The sequence below is a fragment of the Salmo trutta genome, chromosome 37 (assembly GCF_901001165.1).
Source record: "Salmo trutta chromosome 37, fSalTru1.1, whole genome shotgun sequence".
NCBI lineage: Eukaryota > Metazoa > Chordata > Actinopteri > Salmoniformes > Salmonidae > Salmo > Salmo trutta.
The window spans coordinates 35,019,019-35,039,993 of record NC_042993.1 but is presented as its reverse complement, the minus strand read 5'-3'; the positions used below and the strand labels follow the sequence as shown (position 1 = coordinate 35,039,993).

The 20,975-nt window shown below is 40.9% G+C and overlaps 1 protein-coding gene across 2 annotated transcripts; it reads right to left on the bottom strand.

Annotated features, from left to right (window-relative positions):
• Positions 1 to 1,024: 1,024 nt before the first annotated feature.
• Positions 1,025 to 7,414, bottom strand: rcc1 (regulator of chromosome condensation 1). 2 transcript variants are annotated; one of them, XM_029738257.1, is made up of 10 exons: positions 7,316 to 7,414; positions 6,323 to 6,460; positions 5,940 to 6,127; positions 3,892 to 4,071; positions 3,338 to 3,434; positions 2,991 to 3,113; positions 2,688 to 2,834; positions 2,199 to 2,318; positions 1,899 to 2,051; positions 1,025 to 1,749 (listed from the first exon to the last, which is right to left on the bottom strand). In XM_029738257.1, exons 2-10 carry the CDS (start codon positions 6,399 to 6,401, stop codon positions 1,574 to 1,576), a joined length of 1,263 nt encoding a protein of 420 aa, XP_029594117.1. In that variant the 5' UTR covers positions 6,402 to 6,460; positions 7,316 to 7,414; the 3' UTR covers positions 1,025 to 1,573. The 2 variants fall into 2 exon arrangements, with proteins under 2 accessions (XP_029594117.1, XP_029594119.1); XM_029738259.1 differs by having other exon boundaries at positions 7,312 to 7,413.
• Positions 7,415 to 20,975: the final 13,561 nt, after the last annotated feature.

Sequence of the window (20,975 nt, the reverse complement as noted above, 5' to 3'; positions counted from 1 at the left end):
CTTCAAGGGGTGGTAAGGTCTGCCCAACGCATCACTGGGGCACACTGACTGCCCTCCAGGACACCTACAGCACCTGATGTTACAGAAAGGCCAAAAAGATCATCAAGGACATCAACCACCCGAGCCACGGCCTGTTCACCCCGCTATCATCCAGAAGGCAAGGTCAGTACAAGTGCATCAAAGCGAGAGACTGAAAAACAGCTTCTATCTCAAGGCAAATGGTGGTCACACGAGATACTGTTTTTCAAATCCAACCCCCTAGATTTATTTTAGGTATCTGTGATAACAGATGCATGTCTGTATTTCCAGTCATGTGAAATCCATAGATTAGGGCCTAATGAATTTATTTCAATTGACCGATTTCCTTATATTAACTGTAACTCAGTAAAATCTTTGAAAATTGTGCATGTTGTGTTTATATTTTTGTTCAGTGTAGGTAGTGTAGGTATTATTGCTAGCAAATATGTAGTTATTTTCTAGCAACATTAGCTAACTTTCTCCCAGCAGTTTCAATCTAGCTAGCTAATAAAGCTTTTTTTTTTTTTTTTTAAATCAACTTTATCAGATGGATAGCTTAGCAAATATAGCTATTAGTTTTCCCCTCGCATTTAAAGCTGCCTGATACAGCTTGCCAGTGAAGTAGGATGAATTAAGTCAGAAGCCAGCTAGCAATGTCAAGTTCAGGCCTTTTACCAACAAAAATGTACAAGTGTAACAGTATAGCTACTGTCCCTCTCCTCGCCCCAACCTGGGCTTGAACCAGGGACCCTCTGCACACAACAACTGACACCCACGAAGCATCGTTACCCATCACGCCAAAAGCCACGGCCCTTGCATTTGCAACTTCAAGTGACTTTAAATTTACACTGTCTGCCTTATAGAAATATGTTGACGAACTGATAAATGTGTGGCTGTCTTACTCAAGTCATCACTATGGCCATCTGTTATTGGGCCCTAAATGTATTACCAGCGACAACACCTGGACAAAGTTTGCCATTGCAGTGTTAAAAAAAAATCAAAATAATTCCAAACAGTAAAATTGTACTTTATTTCTAAGTTGGACCAGCAAATAATTGTGCAAGGGGGTACAGTGAACAGCTGTCTCAACTACATGGTGCTGACAAGAAATACTAGTACTCATCTTACTGATGCCGTGTGGGGGGGGGGGGGGGGGTGTGTTATTGCTTGGAACAAAAATGGGAATCTTAAAAGGCTGTGACTTGGGATTTCATTAAAAGGCTCGTCCACTATTTCCCCACACACGCATACTGGAATCCTAAAGATTGTCATAAAAAAATAACTAAGCAAACTAGATTTTAAAAAACTTTCTCTCTTGCGTAATGATCATGATCTACATCCAAATACATTAGGGGATTTTTGCACTGAGTGGGAGAGATTCAGAGCCCTCTAACAGAGACTAGTCAGTCTCACCCCTGCCCCATCACCACGTTCTCTCCACGGCATACCTGGCTCAGCACAGGAAGGCACATTCATCCACAAACCCCTCCCCCACATGTAGGTATTTAACACAGATCCCTCTGGTGCAGACCAACAAGGTCAACCTGAGGATACATCAACACTCCTGCTTGTCTTTGACCAACAGGACTGTGTGCTGCCCCCCGCTGGCCACCATCAGTACTATGCGGTTCTCCAGCTGCTTGCCCGTCATCTCTACAGGGCTCCATTCGTCGTCCTCCTCACCCGTGCCAAGCTGGAGGTTAGTGCCCATACCCCAGGCATACACAGACCCTGCAATAAATACACACATCAGCGGACCATAAATAGACACAATGGCCTTGGAGTCATTCCTATCACAATTACACACAATAATGTAGACATGCACAACATCAGCAGGTAATTATTTTTATAAACCAGAAATACACTAGCTATGACCTCACCTTGTTTGGTGACAGCGTAGCTGACCGATGCCCCACATGCCACCACCTGGGCTACATCCAGTCCTTCCACAGGCGTGGGCTCGCTCTTCTCCTCTGCCCCCTGGCCCAGACCCAGACGCCCATACTCTGCCCGGCCCAGGCTGTACACCTTCCCTATAGGAGGACAGAGAAAGGAGACATCTCTATCTTCCCAATTTGTGCTGCACTATGCAGTTGACAGATTCTTGAACAGTCCAAGTTCTGACATAGTTGATCTGATCAAGAGCGTTTAAAATAAAAGATGGGCCCCGAAGCGCTTACCGGCAGAGTCGAGGCAGACTGTGTGGTGCTGTCCCCCTGAGAAGCCAATCCAGTTAATGGTGGAGTTTTTGAAGGTGGTAAGTTTTATTGGAACGAAGCATGTGTTGATGAGCTTGGTCCCTGGAAACATTAGTACAGAGGTCTATGGTCAATGGGTACTGTGTGACTCTCCAACACACCCAACTGCAATTCTAGAGCAGATCAGAGAATGCATAAATAACCAGGTTTCCAGCCAACCTTTCTATGCAAGTAAAGTACATGTCAGATAAAAAAAATGCTTCCTTTATGCGCATATATTGACAACCACCATATCAAAGTAAAAATGTGCATATTTCTTTATGCATATTTTTCCATTTTCACATGAAAATCTGTTGCCAATTGGATGGAAACCTAGCTATAGTTGATTAATTAAGCTCAAATTGGAGGATAAACCAAGTTCTGTTACAGTATTTCTGATGGTTGTCAAATACATTTTTATCTTATGCTCACCAAGCTGATGGTAGTTTGACAGTCCAAATCCGTAGACGTGGCCTTCTTTTGACACAGCAATGGTCATATAAGCCCCACAGAAGGCATCTGTGAAGTGAACTTTGCCCCTAGACTGGACCTTCACAATCTGAGGTATCAGCAACCGCACTGTAATCATACAGAAACACATGTCCTGACTGTCACCCATAGCAGTCAAAACAGAGAATAGTGGTATAGATATTCATTCATCATATGAGTGCTCACACCAAAACTACAGCTGAATGAATACAGCGTCAGAGGTAAATGGTTTCAGTTGGTACATACACAGCCCTTTCCTGCCCCCTCGGTTGGCAAAGAGCTCTGGCACCCTTCCCAGCTGCCCCTGCTCTCCGCAGCCTGATGTGTAGAGGTCACCGCTTGTGGTCAGCATCACCAAGTGGTCATTACCTGGGGGTCAGAGGTCATGAATATGGTCTTATAACCAGGGCAGCATTGAGCAAGAAACGATATGGTAGAAAGCTCAGCTGTAGGACAAACATGCCTCTGACCTGCAGAAGGAATCACGTCAGTTGTAATCATTATATTTTTATTGAACGTGGTCCAGACCTCCGGTCAAGCAGAACCTATGTAGAGAAACCTTAAAGGTTAGGGACAGAGTCCCCATTTCTCACCTGATGCTATTTTCATCACAGGCCCTTTCATTGGGACCTTGACAGGCACAGTAACCTTCTTCATAGGCTCTAGTAGACCAATGACTCCGCTGTTATCCTAATGCAAATGGGACAATGTGTGAAATGTGAGAATTGCAGGTTCTCTGAATTTGGTATATGACAGAGATGGCATATGCTGCTGCTATTGTTTATTATCTGCTACTTTATTCCCAGTTATACAGTGCATGTACATATCTACCTCGTACCCCTGCACATCAACTCGGTATAGGTACCCTGTGTATATAGCCAAGTTATCATTACATGTATTAATTTCTATTATTTTTCCATTTTCTTTCTCTGCATTGTTGAGAAAAGCCCATAAGTAAGCATTTAACTGTTAGTCCACACCTGTTTACGAAGCATGTCACAAATAAAATTGTATTCCATTTGATTAGTTAAAAGGCAGATGCAATGCAAGTCAATGGAAAGTCAATTTAAGATTATTTGAGTAACAGAATGGTGCATAAACAGTTTCCAGGGTGTTTGACAGCAGTTAAACCCTGTCCCCTACTCACCCTGAAAGAGCCCCAGATGTATACTGCACCGTCGTCTGTGAGTGCAGCTGTGTGACTGTCCCCAGCAGACACCTGAACCACCCTCTCGTCCAGGGACACCTTTCCTGGCACCATCTCGGAGCCCTCCTCTGTAGTCTCTCGACCCAGAGCACCCTCGTCATTGCAGCCAAACGTGTAGATCTACACCAGTGACAAGCATCTTGTTACTAAGCAAAGTCATATATCCTTAAGATAGTTTCTCAGCCCCAGGTTAATCTTAGTCCAGGGTGTATGTTATGTATATATATATATATATATATATATAAAATATATGTGTATATATATATATACATACATACATACATACATACATACATACATACATACATACATACACACACACACACATATATATATATATTCACAAAGTGTCTCCCAAGTAGGAGTGCCGATCTAGGATCAGTTTTGCCTTTTAAATAAGACCTTATCCTAGATCAGCACTCTTACTATGAGCCAGTGTTAATTTTGGCTAAATCTAAAATAGCTGCCATTAGGCAGTTTAGTAATTTCCTCTTTTGGTCACATTTCCCTCTACATTTTTCCCCCCCATGAAAGAATGTATATTTACCTCCAACTTCAATAATGTTCACAATAAGATAGGCCTATTTGGACAAGGCTACAATTACCACATAGCTGGCAACATCGCTTGTAGCAGATTGTAACAAAAGTCAGCCATTATTTATCATATAGGCTACAAAACCTTGGCTACTAGTAAAATAATTTGGGCCCATACAGCTCAGATTCTCCCCATCATAACCTCGTGATGTGGGTAAATAACAGTGATTCCCCCCTTTTTATTTAAATGGGAGAACCTGAGCTTTCCAACAATGCCAAAATTAATAATTTACTCCTAATATTTCAGCAAATAGCCTTAGTATTTCCAATCAGATAAAAGCAACTGCACTCGCATTTCCCAAATGCAAGAGCGTCAACAGATGAATAACAGCGCACATGGTAATAGAGCTTCTGATGTGATCAAAGCAAAAATAGCCTATATGAAAGTAAGAGAGTAAACATTAAAGGTTCTAAGTTGAGGTTAGTTACAATTGAAGTGTCCTGGCTGCACATCAGTTCAAAAGAGGAGTGACCTCCTGGTAGCTGTGTGTGTGTGGTAGAGCCAGACAGATGAGCTTCATCAGCCAGTGCAACTGAAAGACCACTGAGAGGATCGCATTATATTCCACAAAGGCATGTATGCTTATGATGGGACACAAACGGCGCAAAGGAGCTTCATGTGAAATTATGTCAATTAGTATCACGTGGAATTCTCATCTCTTTACATTTGTCAACTAAAATACAATCATTTTTAATAGTTATTGTTTTCTTCAGGGCATTTCATCTCGTTATCGTCATTTGTTTGCGTCAGGAAATTTTTCATAATTGTTGGTGAAATAAAAACAGCTCTGAGCCAATTCATGAATACAGGGCCTGAACTAAAAAGCATTTCTAATAGATATTCTCAATTGAGCATTTTTTTTCCTCCCACCTTAATTTAACCAGGTAGGCCAGTTGAGAACAAGTTCTCATTTACAACTGCAACCTGGCCAAGATAAAGCAAAGCAGTGTGACAAAAAACAGAGTTACACATGGGATAAACAAACATACAGTTAAACACATCTGTATACAGTGTGTGCAAATGAAGTAAGGAGGTAAGGCAATAAATAGGCCAATAGTGGCAAAGTAATTACAATTTAGCAATTGACACTGGAGTGATATATGTGCAGATGAGGATGTGCAAGTAGAAATACTGGCGTGCAAAAGAGCAGAAAAACAAAAACGGGATGAGATGGGTAGTTGGTTGGATGGATGGGTTATTTACAGATGGGCTGTGTACAGCTGCAGCGATCGGTAAGCTGCTCTTACAGCTGATGCTTAAAGTTAGTGAGGGAGATATAAGTCTCCAACTTCACTGATTTTTTAAAAAGACCAGTAGCATGGTTAATCTGGATTTATGAAATTGGATGCAGTATCTTGAGACAGTTGAAGTTGGATCTGCCTCCTTCACTCACATTTCCAGTGTCACTGAGACAGACTGTGTGCATGCCCCCCGCCGCCACCTGCACCACACCCTCAGGCAGGGTCACCAGGGCCGGCCTCTTCCTCTCCATGATGTCCTCTCCCAGACCCAGCTGTCCTACGTCCCCTTGGCCCAGCACTAGAACCAGACCCTTCTCCTGCCCATGGCTGCTGTGGGAAACTGACACCAACAGTATTATTTAATCCAAACTGTAGTATCTTTATAAAAATGGCGCAATTAACAAGCACAGACGCTAATGATGATTCTATTTCAAAGGACTCATACTAGGGGTGTGTTCAAGTAGGCAGCTTGACAAAGAGAGAACATCTAACAATAGACTTCATATTGGCTTAATGGAGTCAGTCAGTGGCTTACCTTTAACTTTCTTAGGATCGTTTACTTCCTCAGGTTTACTTTCCTTCGGTCTCTTATTAAGAGCCTTCTTTGCAGGCATGGCTACAACAGACCCTGCACAAAACAACTCGTGTGAAAAGATTTGAGGGGGAAACAAGCCTGTAGGAACAGAAAATGAAGACTGCATTTAATATAGCAAATAATTATTTTAGGAAGGTTATTAGAGGAAGAACAATTCTAGATAACAGTTCCAATTCTGGGATACAATAATATTGCTGCAGTAGGATATCAGTTACAAAGTATAATGTGACCTATGGAAGAGGGCAGTGTGATTTTGGATTTGGAACAGATGTCAGGAATTAATGCGGACAGCTGTTGCACAAGATGTACGTGCAGCGAGACTTGGACTAGAGTGGTATGCAACGTTACGACCGACAGGCGCAAACAACATAGCTACTTGTTCCTGGCTGCAAACAACCATCCTGTTAACTTTAGCCATGTGGTTGATACACGTCCCAGGTACATGGTGATGGCTATAGCTAGTACTGCCATCAATTGTCGGTACATTTGTTAGACTGGTGTATATTGCTATAGTAAATACAGAACTTAGTCACTTTGGTCAGCTAGCTTGTTCGCTAGAACTAAGCTAATGTTAGCATACAAGCGCCTGTGGTTGCAATGACAACGTTAGCCAGCTAACGTTAGCTGGCTAAGTTAACAGTTCGCAATTGAGTTTGTTTAAACCAGAAAGTGTGCTAACGTGTTCGCTATTTTACCAACACAAAGCTAACGCTAACTAGCTGCACTTTAAACGGGAAGGTTAGGCTAGCTAACATTGCCAACAGGAGTTGGCTAACGTTATCTGAAAGTTAGCTTGCTAGCTGATTCATTGGTACATGGATCAAAATATCCCGCTAAACGAATCCAAATAACTAAACAGCTCGTGGCTATATTAAGATAACTCGTATATTCCGTTTTCACCAAGGGAAAAATATTAAATACCGACATACTTGCCTGTACCGTGGATCACTTTGGTAGCTAACAGATATGAAGCCACACTGGTTCAGTGTGCGTGTTACTGTAGGCTATCCCAGTCGGCAACTGTTCTACACAGACCACGCGCCCTCAATTTTTAAAGAGACAGTGGCCGTGTTAGAAATCTGTCTTGCCAATTACTGCACACCGAATGTACTATTTAGAACGTACTGTTTAGTAAAAACGAAAACAGTCTTAACGTATGCATCAAATTGTGTAGGTAGACTTGACTGAAATAGTAGCAAAAGGTAAATGTTGAACTTGCACACATATCAACTAAAAACAGTTTGACTGCAGAATCGAAAATGCTGTCAGTCTGATCAAGGCGTTAAAGCTGCACTATACAGAACTCGCACCGCCATTTCCTGGTGGCTAAAATTCTGATAGTTCTAATACGTTTATGTGACAAAACAAGCACTTAAGTTTAGTTTTTGCTTCTTTTACTTTGAGTTTTGTACATCAGCTTCAAACTGCTGAAAATACAATATTTTTTGTTATGGAAAATATATTTCACAGTGGTTCAGCTGGTACAATGATTCTCTATACTAAACTTAACGGGAAGCATAGAAATAGCGCACATAAAACAGATTTACCGCTTCTTAGACTTGCTTTGAATGAGAATGACAGATCTATAACTCATATTTCTATGTGAATTTGGTCAATTTGCCCGAAAAGTTACAGATTGCAGCTCCTTTTCTTTCCTAGACTCCTTTCCTTCTTTCTTAGCGTCCTTTCATTTCCTCTTTTCCTAACTTCCTTTCCTTCTTCCATTCCTTTCCTCTCTACTGTGCGTTGTTGATACCGGCCAGAAAATAAAGGAAACACTTGAGTAAATGAGGGATACAAAGTATATTGAAAGCAGGTGCTTCTCTAAATGAAGCTAGGAAAGGAAAGTAAGCTAGGAAAGTAGAAATAAAGAGAGTTAGGAAAGGAGACACGGAAAGGGAGCGAGAAAAGGAATCTAGGAAAGAAAAGGAGGAAAGAAAAGGAAGAAGGAAAGGAAGCTAGGAAAGGTAGATAGGGATGGAGGTGAGGAAAGGGATGTAGGGAAAGAAAGGAAGCAAGGAAAGGAGGAAAGGAAGCTAGGACAGGAAATAAAGTTAGGAAAGGAGGAAAATAAAGGGAGTTGGGAAAGGGAGCGAGGAACGGAGAAAAGGAATCTAAGAAAGAAAATAAGGAAAGGAAAGGAAGCTAGGAAAAGGGAGCTAGGAAAAGAGGAAAGGAGCTAGGAAAGGTAAGGAGATGAGGATAGGGAAGTTGGTGAGAACATTTAGATTGGGAAGGAACGGAAGCTAGGAAAGGAAAGGAGACACGGAAAGGGAGCGAGAAAAGGAATCTAGGAAAGAAAAGGAGGAAAGAAAAGGAAGAAGGAAAGGAAGCTAGGAAAGGTAGATAGGGATGGAGGTGAGGAAAGGGATGTAGGGAAAGAAAGGAAGCAAGGAAAGGAGGAAAGGAAGCTAGGACAGGAAATAAAGTTAGGAAAGGAGGAAAATAAAGGGAGTTGGGAAAGGGAGCGAGGAACGGAGAAAAGGAATCTAAGAAAGAAAATAAGGAAAGGAAAGGAAGCTAGGAAAAGGGAGCTAGGAAAAGAGGAAAGGAGCTAGGAAAGGTAAGGAGATGAGGATAGGGAAGTTGGTGAGAACATTTAGATTGGGAAGGAACGGAAGCTAGGAAAGGAAAGAAAGCTAGGAAAGGAGGAACAGAAAAGGAGAGAGGAAAGGAGGAAAGGAATCTAAGAAAGAAAAGGTGGAGTACACATGTATGTGGTAGGGATTAAGGATCTAAACCTAGGCCAGTTAGTGACTAAGCCTACACGGCCTAACCATAAAAATCCTTCAAAGTCAACTCTGATTGATTGTATTTTAACGAATACCTCTGAGAAATATGTTTCTACTGGTGTTTCTACTAGTGACCATTGCCCAGTTGTTTGTGTTGGAGATGTGAGAATACAAAAATCTAAGCCTTGTGTCATCACAGACGAATTTTAAAAACTTCCTTGAACAGGCTTTTTTACACAATCTTTATTTTAGTGACCTTGATTGTATTTCAGCTGTCACTGAACCAGATTTAGCTTTGAGCCTCGTCAATACTATTGTGGAAAATCATAATCCCTTAAAAAAAATTAAGGGTTAAAGGTAGATCGAAAGGACACAGGCTTAGGCCCAGACTGGCAAGCTTTTAAGCAACTGAGGCATAGCCGTGGGAAGTAGGGGTGCTGACTGTGATGCAGCACCCCCTAAAAAACAATATACTATACTAGCTATATTGCTAAATGCTATATTTTATACAGTGGCAAGAAAAGTATGGATTTCTGCATAAATTGGTCATGAAATTTGATGTGAGCTTCATCTAGGTCACAACAATAGACAAACACAGTCTGCTTAAACTAATGACACACAAACAATTATACGTTTTCATGTCTTTATTGAACACACCGTGAAAACATTCACAGTGCAGGGTGAAAAAAGTATGTGAACCCTTGGATTTAATAACTGGTTGACCCTCCTTTGGCAGCAATAACCTCAACCATTATTATTGACTGTATGTTTGTTTTACTCCATGTGTAACTCTGTGTTGTTGTATGTGTCGAACTGCTTTGCTTTATCTTGGCCAGGTCGCAATTGTAAATGAGAACTTGTTCTCAACTTGCCTACCTGGTTAAATAAAGGTGAAATAAATAAAAACTAAAAAACCAAACGTTTTCTGTAGTTGCAGATCAGACCTGCACAACAGTCAGGAGGAATTTTAAAGAGGACCATTACTCTTTACAAAACTGTTTAACTTCAGCAATATTCTTGGGATGTCTTGTGTGAACTAGTCGCTTGAGGTCATGCCACAGCATCTCAATCTGGTTGAGGTCAGGACTCTGACTGGGCCACTCCAGAAGGCATATTTTATTTTGTTGAAGCCATTCTGTTGTTGATTTACTTCTGTGTTTTGGATCGTTGTCCTGTTGCATCACCCGACTTCTGTTGAGCTTCAATTGGCGGACAGATAGCCTAACATTCTTCTGCAAAATGTCTTGATAAACTTGAGAATTAATTTATCCATCAATGATAGCAAGCTGTCCAGGTCCAGAGGAAGCAAAGCAGCCCCAAAACACGATGCTCCATCCACCATACTTTACAGTTTGGATGAGGTTTTGATGTTGGTGTGCTGTGCCTTTTTTTCTCCACACAGTGTTGTGTTCCTTCCAAACAACTCAACTTTAGTTTAATCTGTCCACAGAATATTTTGCCAGTAGCGCTGTGGAACATCCAGTTGCACTTTTGCAAACTTCAGACGTGCGGGAATGTTTTCTTTGGACAGCAGTGGCTTCTTCCGTGGTGCCCCACCATGAACACCATTCTTGTATAGTGTTTTGCGTATCGTAGACTCCTCAACAGAGATGTTAGCATGTTCCAGAGATTTCTGGAGCTGACACTCTAGGATTCTTCTTAACCTCATTGAGCATTCTGCGCTGTGCTCTTGCAGTCATCTTTGCAGGACGGCCACTACTAAGGAGAGTAGCAACAGTGCTGAACTTTCTCCATTTATAGATCATTTGTCTTACTGTGGACTGATGAACATCAAGGCTTTAAGATGTACTTTTGTAACCCTTTCTATATTTATACAAGTAAACTTCTGAGATCTCTTTTGTTTGAGGCATGGTTCACATCAGGCAATGCTTCTTGTGAATAGCAAACTCAAATTTTGTGAGTGTTTTTTATAGGGCAAGGCAGCTCTAACCAACATCTCCAATCTCGTCTCATTGTTTGGACTCCTGACTCCAATTAGCTTTTGGAGAAGTCAGTAGTCTAGGGGTAGAACATACTTTTTCCAACCTACACTGTGAATGTTTAAATGATGTATTCAATATAGACAATAAAAATACAGTAATTTGTGTGTTATTATGTTTGTCTATTGTTGACCAATTTATGCAGAACCCAGGGTTCCAAAGGGTTCACATACTTTTTCTTGCCACTGTATATATATATATATATATTTTTTTTTTACAAAAGTAGTGCATTGGGCCTTTACTAGTATTAGCGTACCAATATAGACTTCTGTAAGGTGGGCAACAACGCTGGCCCCTAAAAAATTCAGCATCTCAGCTTTGGAAAAAAAGGCAGTTGTATAATTCTTTTAATTTCACCTTTATTTAACCAGTAGGCCAGTTGAGAACAAGTTCTCATTTACAACTGCGACCTGGCCAAGATAAAGCAAAGCAGTGTGACAAAAACAACAACACAGAGTTACACTTAAACAAATGTACAGTCAATAACACAAAATAAGAGAAAAATAGAAACATCTATGTACAGTGTGTGCAAATGTAGAAGAGTAGGGAGGTAGGAAATAAATAGGCCCTAAAGGCAAAAATAATTAAAATTTAGCATTAATACTGGAGTGATAGATGTGCAGATGATGATGTGCAAGTAGAGATACTGGGGTGCAAAAGAGCAAGAGGGTAAGTAATAATATGGAGATGAGGTAGTCGGGTGTGCTATTTACAGATTGGCTGTGTACAGGTACAGTGATTGGTAAGCTGCTCAGACAGCTGATGCTTAAAGTTAGTGAGGGAGATATAAGACTCCAGCTTCAGAGATTTTTGCAATTCGTTCCAGTCATTGGCAGCAGAGAACTGGAAGGAAAGGCAGCCAAAGGAAGTGTTGGCTTTGGGGATGACTAGTGCAATATACCTGCTGGAGCGGGTGCTATGGGTGGGTGTTGCTATGGTGACCAGTGAACTGAGATAAGGCGGGGCTTTACCTAGCAAAGACTTATAGATGACCTAGAGCCAGTGGGTTTGGCGATGGATAAGTAGTGATGCTGGCCAGCCAACGAGAGCATACAGGTCGCAGTGGTGGGTAGTATATGGGGCTTTGGTGATAAAACGGATGGCACTGTGATAGATTACAAATTAAGAACAGTATCTTGCAGGATTCAATAGTTGGAATTGTAAGAGTTGTTGCCCTGTCCATTTCTCTGCAATTTCCATTCTAATGGAATCCAAAAAGAACAAAACCCTGTCCTCAAACATTTACATCAAAAGGTGCAAAGTTATGGGCAAAGACATCCACATGAAATAAAAAAAATGTCTTGATCAAATAAGATGGAAAACAAACACTTTTTGTAGGGTATTAATTTACCATTCTAACAAACCACATAATGTAAATGTACATTACTGTATTGTACATAGGCTGGTCATCTAGGTCTGTACCTGTACACTTTCCAACACCATGAAGAAAAACAATGCACAATACAGTACTTGAGTACAGTCATGGCCAAAATTTGAGAATGACACAAATATTAATTTTCACAAAGTCTGCTGCCTCAGTTTGATGATGGCAATTTCAATATACTCCAGAATGTTATGAAGAGTGATCAGATGAATTGCAATTAATTGCAAAGTCCCTCTTTGCCATGCAAATGAACTGAATCCCCCAAAAACATTTCCACTGCATTTCAGCCCTGCCACAAAAGGACCAGCTGACATCATGTCAGTGATTCTCTCGTTAACACAGGTGTGAGTGTTGACGAGGACAAGGCTGGAGATCACTCTGTCATGCTGATTGAGTTCAAATAACAGACTGGAAGCTTCAAAAGGAGGGTGGTGCTTGGAATCATTGTTCATCCTCTGTCAACCATGGTTAATCTGCAAGGAAACACGTGCCGTCTTCAATACAAAAAAGGGCTTCAAAGGCAAGGATATTGCTGCCAGTAAGATTGCACCTAAATCAACCATTTATCGGACCATCAAGAACTTCAAGGAGAGCGGTTCAATTGTTGTGAGGAAGGCTTAAGGGCGCCCAAGAAAGTCCAGCAAGCGCCAGGACCGTCTCTTAAAGTTGATTCAGCTGAGGGATCGTGGCACCACCAGTACAGAGCTTGCTCAGAAATGGCAGCAGGCAGGTGTAAATGCATCTGAGTGTGAGGCTAAGGGTTTTGTGAGGCTAAGGGTTTTGGAGGATGGCCTGGTGTCAAGAAGGGCAGCAAAGAAGCCATTTCTCTCCAGGAAAAACATCCGGAACAGACTGATATTCTGCAAAAGGTACAGGGATTGGACTGCTGAGGACTGGGGTAAAGTCATTTTCTCTGATAGATCCCCTTTCCAGTTGTTTGGGGCATCCGGAAAAAAGCTTGTCCGGAGAAGACAAGGTGAGCGCTACCAATCAGTCCTGTGTCATGCCAACAGTAAAGCATCCTGAGACCATTCATGTGTGGGGTTGCTTCTCAGCCAAGGGAGTGGGCTCACTCACAATTTGCCTAAGAACACAGCCATGAATAAAGAATGGTACCTACACATCCTCCGAGAGCACCTTCTCCCAACCATCCAGGAACAGTTTGATGATGAACTATGCCTTTTCCAGCATGATGGAGCACCTTGCCATAAGGCAAAAGTGATAACTAAGTGGCTCGGGGAACAGAACATCGATATTTTGGGTCCAGGGCCAGGAAACTCCCCAGACCTTAATCCCATTGAGAACTTGTGGTCAATCCTCAAGAGGCTGGTGGACAAACAAAAACCCACACATTCTGACAAACTCCAAGCATTGATTATACAAGTATGGGCTGCCATCAGTCAGGATGTGGCCCAGAAGTTAATTGACAGCATGCCAGGGCGGATTGCAGAGGTCTTGAAAAAGAAGGGTCAACACTGCAAATATTGACTCTTTGCATCAACTTCATGTAATTGTCAATAAAAGCCTTTGACACTTATGAAATGCTTGTAATTATACTTCAGTATTCCATAGTTACAGCTGACAAAAATATCTAAAGACACTGAGGCAGCAGACTATGTGAAAATTAATATTTGTGTCATTCTCAAAACTTTTGGCCAAGACTATAGAACCCCAAAGAACCCATTTAGCTAAAAGTAGAAGCTTTTCATCTAGTTGAATCAAAGAGGAAGAGGCGAAGCGAGAGGTTTAACTACCCCAAATCTGTCCACAAAAATCAGCCCACAAAGTGAGGAATTTTGTTTGGAAGTCATTAACCAAGTTTAGATCCACAGTTTTTATGCGAGTAAAGTCATACCATATTTTCAAAAAAATCACAATGTGATTTTATATAAAATGTCAACAGTTAATTTTTTCATTCGACATGTTGAGAGATTTTTGTGTCAGTAAAATGTATTATGCAAGAATTGTCAGTGGAAAAGCTTTTATGCGCAAATATTAATATTATAACCATCATATCAAAGTAAACTTGGAGTCACGCAAAGACATGTGTGGTCCTCCCACTACGACTTGTCAGGAAATCATGCAATTTTTTAGGCTACAGATTAAATAAATTATGAACTTCACATGGTGGTGAAAGTGCAAGGTAATGAGCTTGATACTCCTTTCCAATAATAATCGAGGGTCTTATTCTGTTGACATGATGATCGATGCTTACTGCTGTTTGACAAATACAAATATGAATTGCTTTTATCCATATTAATCTCATCATGTAGACTAGCCTACCCTCACAGCCTACTCACACTGTGTCTGTTATTGGCTAGAGCTCACACGCCACGACCAGAGTAGGCACATTTGCTATTTAACAGTTTTTGTGATCTGTAGAGTGGGAAATGCAATGGAAACACATTGCTTCAGTTTTCATGTACCGAATAAAAATCTAAAGTTAAAAAAAAATAATTGTGTGCACTATGTCATTTTTATTCACACCAAGTCTGTTAGGACACACCACTGCAGGGAAAATGCCCATCTATTCTTTATGCAGATTTTAGAACACATGAAAATCTGCCTCCAATTGGATGGAAACCTAGCTAATGAGAGAGTGTCGAATTTGGTCAACAAAATGTTTTATTGCTAATTTCGTACTTAAGGCTAATTCGATCAAATAGAAGTTTTGTAATGGTCAGGTTGTTACGAATGCACTGATATAAGTGGACACGTGGCATTTCAGCAAAGTTGTCATAGAGATGGATAAAGGACTCATCATGGATATACATTGCCATTAAAGGGCTTCCACCATTTTAATGTAGTCAATTGGGTGGGTTTTCGGCAGGTAGCCTAGCAGTTAAGAGCGTTGGGCCAGTATCACAGAGGTGGTTTGAATCACAGAGGTGGAAAAATCTGCCATTCTACCCTTGAGCAAGTCAGTTCACCCTCAACAACAACTGCTCCCCTGGTGCCGATGACATCGATTAAAGCAGCCCCTCACACCTCTCTGATTCAGAGGGGTTGGGTTAAATACGGAAGAGACATTTCGGTTGAATGCATTCAGTTGTGCAACTGACTAGGTATCCCCTTTCCTATGAATTGGGAGCAATCAGCCAATGAAGAAGAAGAAAAATGTAGTACTTTAAAATGGAGATAGCCTCAATGGCGCAGCCCATGCTGTCACAGACGCTATGATGGCACAGATACATAGATGAGTCCTTTATCTATCTCTATGGCATGTTGTTCACATGTGTATCTGTCCTCTCGTTGGCTAGAATGGTTCCCCCTGCTCTTGCCTCCTCCTGTCTGCGTTCCATCTTTGAGAACATGTATTTCCATTGTCAGAGCCGTCACTCGAATATCTTGTCAATATAATAGACCATCTTTGTTAGAATTCAGCGCACACTATTGAGGAAGAGAATGGTATTTCAAGACCCACCTCTGTCTGACAACAGCTGATAATCAGCTGAGGGGATGCACTGTAAATAGTATCCAGCTGCAGTAGCCTGTGACTAAAACTAGCCTTTCACTAAAACCAATACTATTGCAATCTACTGGCCGTGGTTAATCCCTACCACATACATGTGAACTCCTCCTTTTCTTTCCTATATTCCTTTCCTTCTTTCCTCTAACCCTTTCTTGTCCTCCATTCCTAGCTTCCTTTCCTTCTTCCTTTCCTTTCTACAGGCCGTGATTTTATGTGTTATTTTATTTAACCTTTATTTTGATCGGGAAGATATATTGAGACCTACAGTAGGTCTCTTTTCCAAATGTGCCCTGTATAATACAATATAAAAATACACATTATACACTATATATATATATATATATATATAGATATATAGATATATAGATATAGATATAAACATTACAATACAAAAACATAGTCATGGTAAGCACAAATAAAACATCACAAATCACCCAGAAAAACAGTTACAAATAAGTTCCCAATCAATACTTTAAATTGAAATATATTTTGAATTCTGTTCCAGCAATACGGTGCATTAAAGCTAAAAGCAGATTTGCCTAGCTCTGTGGAGACCCTAGGAACCTCAAAAGTTAACCAATCCTGTGAACGGGTTAGGCAACTCAGGTGTCTATACTTCAACAGCAAAGTTAGATAAGACAGAAGTTTATGAAGTAGGGCCTTGTAAACAAAAAGGGAGTAATGTAGAGATCTTCGGGTATTTAGCGAAGTCCAGCCAAACTTTAAATACAGAATACAGTGATGAGTATCTAAAATGTCACCTGTAACAAAACAAAGGGCACTATGGTAGATGGAATCCAAAAGTTTAAGAGTAATAGCAGTTGCACTTTGATAAATAATATCACCATAATCAAGAACAGATAAAAAGATTGACTGAATAATCTGCTTCCTACTGTTTAGAGAGGCACAATCTGTTTCTATAGAAAGAGACAATTTTAAATCTTAGCTTCATAACCAACTCATCTATTTGTTTTTTAACCGTCAAATCCATATCAATCCAAATGCGTATAGGCCTATTTATATGCGGGAACACGTTCAATTGGAGAACCATCTATTGAGTGATCATGTAATTAGTCTTACGAGAGTTTAAAAACAACATAAATTTTGTTTTGCCCATATTAAGCACGTTTTAAATCAGCAAGGGATTCCTGTATAGCTATACAATCTGACTGTAGTTTTGACGCAGCCAGATCAACAGTCCGGGCAATAACATACATAATAATAGTATCATCTACATATAGATGAAGCTTACCATTTTTAACAGATTGACCAAAGGTGGTTATATAAATAGAGAAGAGAACACGTTCCAAAATCGACCGCTGTGGTACATTTTACATTTACATTTTAGTCATTTAGCAGACGCTCTTATCCAGAGCGACTTACAGTAGTGAATGCATCCATTTAATTTCATTTCATGCATTTGTACTTCAGGAAATTCAGACTCAACTCAATCACAATGTCCTGAGTTCTGTCACTAAGATAATCATGAAACCATGAACAGGTGTCAGAGCTCAGGCCTATCGAGGACAATATTCAATAAAATTTTAGTGTCTAAAGCATTGGACAAGATCATTAATAACTGGGGTTGCTGTAATTGTGCATGCCCAGGCCTAAACCCTGATTGGTTTACATTCAGAATACATCTCAGATTTTTTTTTAAAAGAGCAAAGTTGTACATTTAACAATGATTCTAGAATCTTAGTACACAAGGAACCCTTGAAGTGGGCCGATAATTAATAAGTAGCCTTTGAGTCCAGCGGGACTGATGCACAGTGTCAATAGGCCTATGGAAGCAATTAGGCCTACAGTGTGACCGACACTACTGGTAGGCTATAGAGATGGACACCATGGAATACTGCATAAACCCCATCCTCAATTATAGGCTACAGGCCACCGTAGGCCTATTATACTGAACAAAAATACGAACGCAACATGCAACAATTTCAAAGATTTTACTGAGCTACAGTTCATATAAGGAAATCAGTCAATTTAAATAAATTGATTTGGCTCTAATCTATGGATTTCACATGACTGGTCAGGGGTGCAGCCATGGGTGGGCCTCACACCCACACTGGGGAGCCAGGCCCAGCCAATCAGAATCAGTTTTCCCCACAAAAGGGCTTTATTACAGACAGAAATACTCCTCAGTAGAAGCCGGGTGTGGAGGTCCTGGGCTGGCATGGTTACACTTGGTCTGCAGTTGTGAGGCCATTTGGAGGAACTGCCAAATTCTCTAAAACAACGTTGGAGGCTTATTGTAGAGAAATTAACATTACATTTTCTAACAACAGCTCTGGTGGACAGTCTTGCAGTCAACATGCCAATTACACGCTCCCTCAAAACTTGAGACATCTGTGGCATTGTGTTGTGTGACAAAACTGAGAGTAGCCTTTCATTGTCCACAGCACAAGGTGCACCTGTGTAATGATCATGCTGTTTAATCAGCTTCTTGATATGTCACACCTGTCAGGTGGGTGGATAATCTTGCCAAAGGATAAATGCTCACTAACAGGGATGTAAAACAATGTGTGCACACAATTTTAGAGAAATACGTTTTTTGTGCATATGGAACATTTCTTATTTATTTTATTTCAGCTCATGAAACATGGGACAAACACTTCACATGTTGTGTTTATATTTGTGTTTAGTATACTTCGTAGCTTAATCAATCATAGGGTATTGTCCAGCCAAAGTAGCCTATATTTCTATGAAACATTTCCCCCACAATACTGCAAAAATACCATAACTTGAGAAATCGTTGGGAAGTAATTTATCTGAAGCCTTTGATCATTTAGGCCTAATATATAGCCCTATGTGTTGCACAGATGCGTGTCTATAGCAAAATAGCTGGCAATTCGGGAAGAGTGGAATTCTAGAAAACAGCTGCTGGTTGTCAGTGAAAGCGCAGCGCAGAGAGATGCAGAGGAAAGTCCGCTTTAAGTTGTTCGATATCCACTTGAAGGCATACGCTACTTTTTATTCTTCTTATATAGCGAGCCACTATGTGCTCCTGCAACGGCATAGTAGCCTACATAATTGGACAAATAAACATTGTAAACCATAGCCTAGCCTACCTCATTGCCAATTTCATTTTTGAAGTGTGAAGCACTTTTCCCCGGGACTGTCTGGAGAACACTGAATGTCACACAGTCCAGGAGAGACCAAAGGATCAGGGCCTAGTTTCCCAGTTGGAAGTCTTCCGACTAGCTTGGAAAGACAGTACCGTGCAGTATCGAAGAGCCCTCACTGCTGCTCGATCATCCTATTTTTCCAACTTAATTTAGGAGAATAAGAACAATCCAAAATGTATTTTTGATAGTTGCAAAGCTAACTAAAAAGCAGCATTCCCCAAGAGAGGATGCCTTTCACTTCAGCAGTGATGAATTAATCAAATCAAATCAAATCCAATTTATTTATATAGCCCTTCGTATATCAGCTGAAATCTCAAAGTGCTGTACAGAAACCCAGCCTAAAACCCCAAACAGCAAGCAATGCATGTGAAAGAGGCACGGTGGCTAGGAAAAACTCCCTAGGAAAAACTCCCTAGAAAGGCCAAAAACCTAGGAAGAAACCTAGAGAGGAACCAGGCTATGAGGGGTGGCCAGTCCTCTTCTGGCTGTGCCGGGTGGATATTATAACAGAACATGGTCAAGATGTTAAAATGTTCATAAATGACCAGCATGGTCAAATAATAATAATCATTGTAGTTGTCGAGGGTGCAACAAGCACGTCCGGTGAACAGGTCAGGGTTCCGTAGCCGCAGGCAGAACAGTTGAAACTGGAGCAGCAGCATGGCCAGGTGGACTGGGGACAGCAAGGAGTCATCATGCCAGGTAGTCCCGAGGCATGGTCCTAGGGCTCAGGTCCTCCGAGAGAAAGAAAGAAAGAGAGAAAGAGAGAATTAGAGAGAGCATATTTAAATTCACATAGGACACCGGATAAGACAAGAGAATACTCCAGATGAAACAGACTGACCCTAGCCCCCCGGCACATAAACTACTGCAGCATAAATACTGGAGGCTGAGACACGAGGGATCAGAAGACACTGTGGCCCCATCCGATGATACCCCCGGACAGGGCCAAACAGGAAGTTCTTCGACGAAAAGATCATGATTATTAGAAAGCAAATTACGGACTCGTCTTTCAATCTGCATATTTCTACAAAGCTCAGTTGTCCTGAGTCTGCACAGAACTGCCAGTACCTAGGATCAATGGAGGCACTCAAGTTTTTAATCCTATATCTCTTGACACATTCATGAAAATAGTCATGGCTCTAAACCTTCAAGCTGCTTACTGGAAACCTACTCCAACTAAACTACTGAAAGAGCTACTTCCTGTGCTTGGCCCTCCTATGTTGAACATAATAAATGTCTCCCTATCCTCCAGATGTGTACCAAACTCACTAAAAGTGGCAGTAATAAAGCCGCTCATGATATAGCCAAACCTTGACCCAGAAAATGAAAAGAACTATCGGCCTATATCGAATCTAACATTTTTCTCAAATTATTTAGAAAAACCTATTGCACAGCAACTCACTGCTTTCCTGATGACAAATAATGTATACGAAATGCTTCAATCTGGTTTTAGACCCCATCATAGCACTGAGACTGCACTCTTGTAAGTGGTAAATTACCTTTTAATGGCATCAGACCAAGGCTCTGCATCTGTCCTCGTGCTCCTAGATCTTAGTGCTGCTTTTGACAACATTGATCACCACATTCTTTAGGAGAGATTGGAAACCCTAATTGGTCTACATGGACAAGTTCTTGCCTGGTTTAGATCTTATCTGTCTGAAAGATATCAGTTCGTCTCTGTAGATGGTTTGTCCTCTGGCAAATCAATTGTAAGTTTCAGTGTTCATCAAGGTTCCGTTTTAGGACCACTATTGTTTTCACTATATATTCTACCTCTTGGTGATGTCATTCAGAAACATAATGTTAACTTTCACTGCTATGTGGACGACACACAGCTGTACATTTTGATGAAACATGGTGAAGCCCCAAAA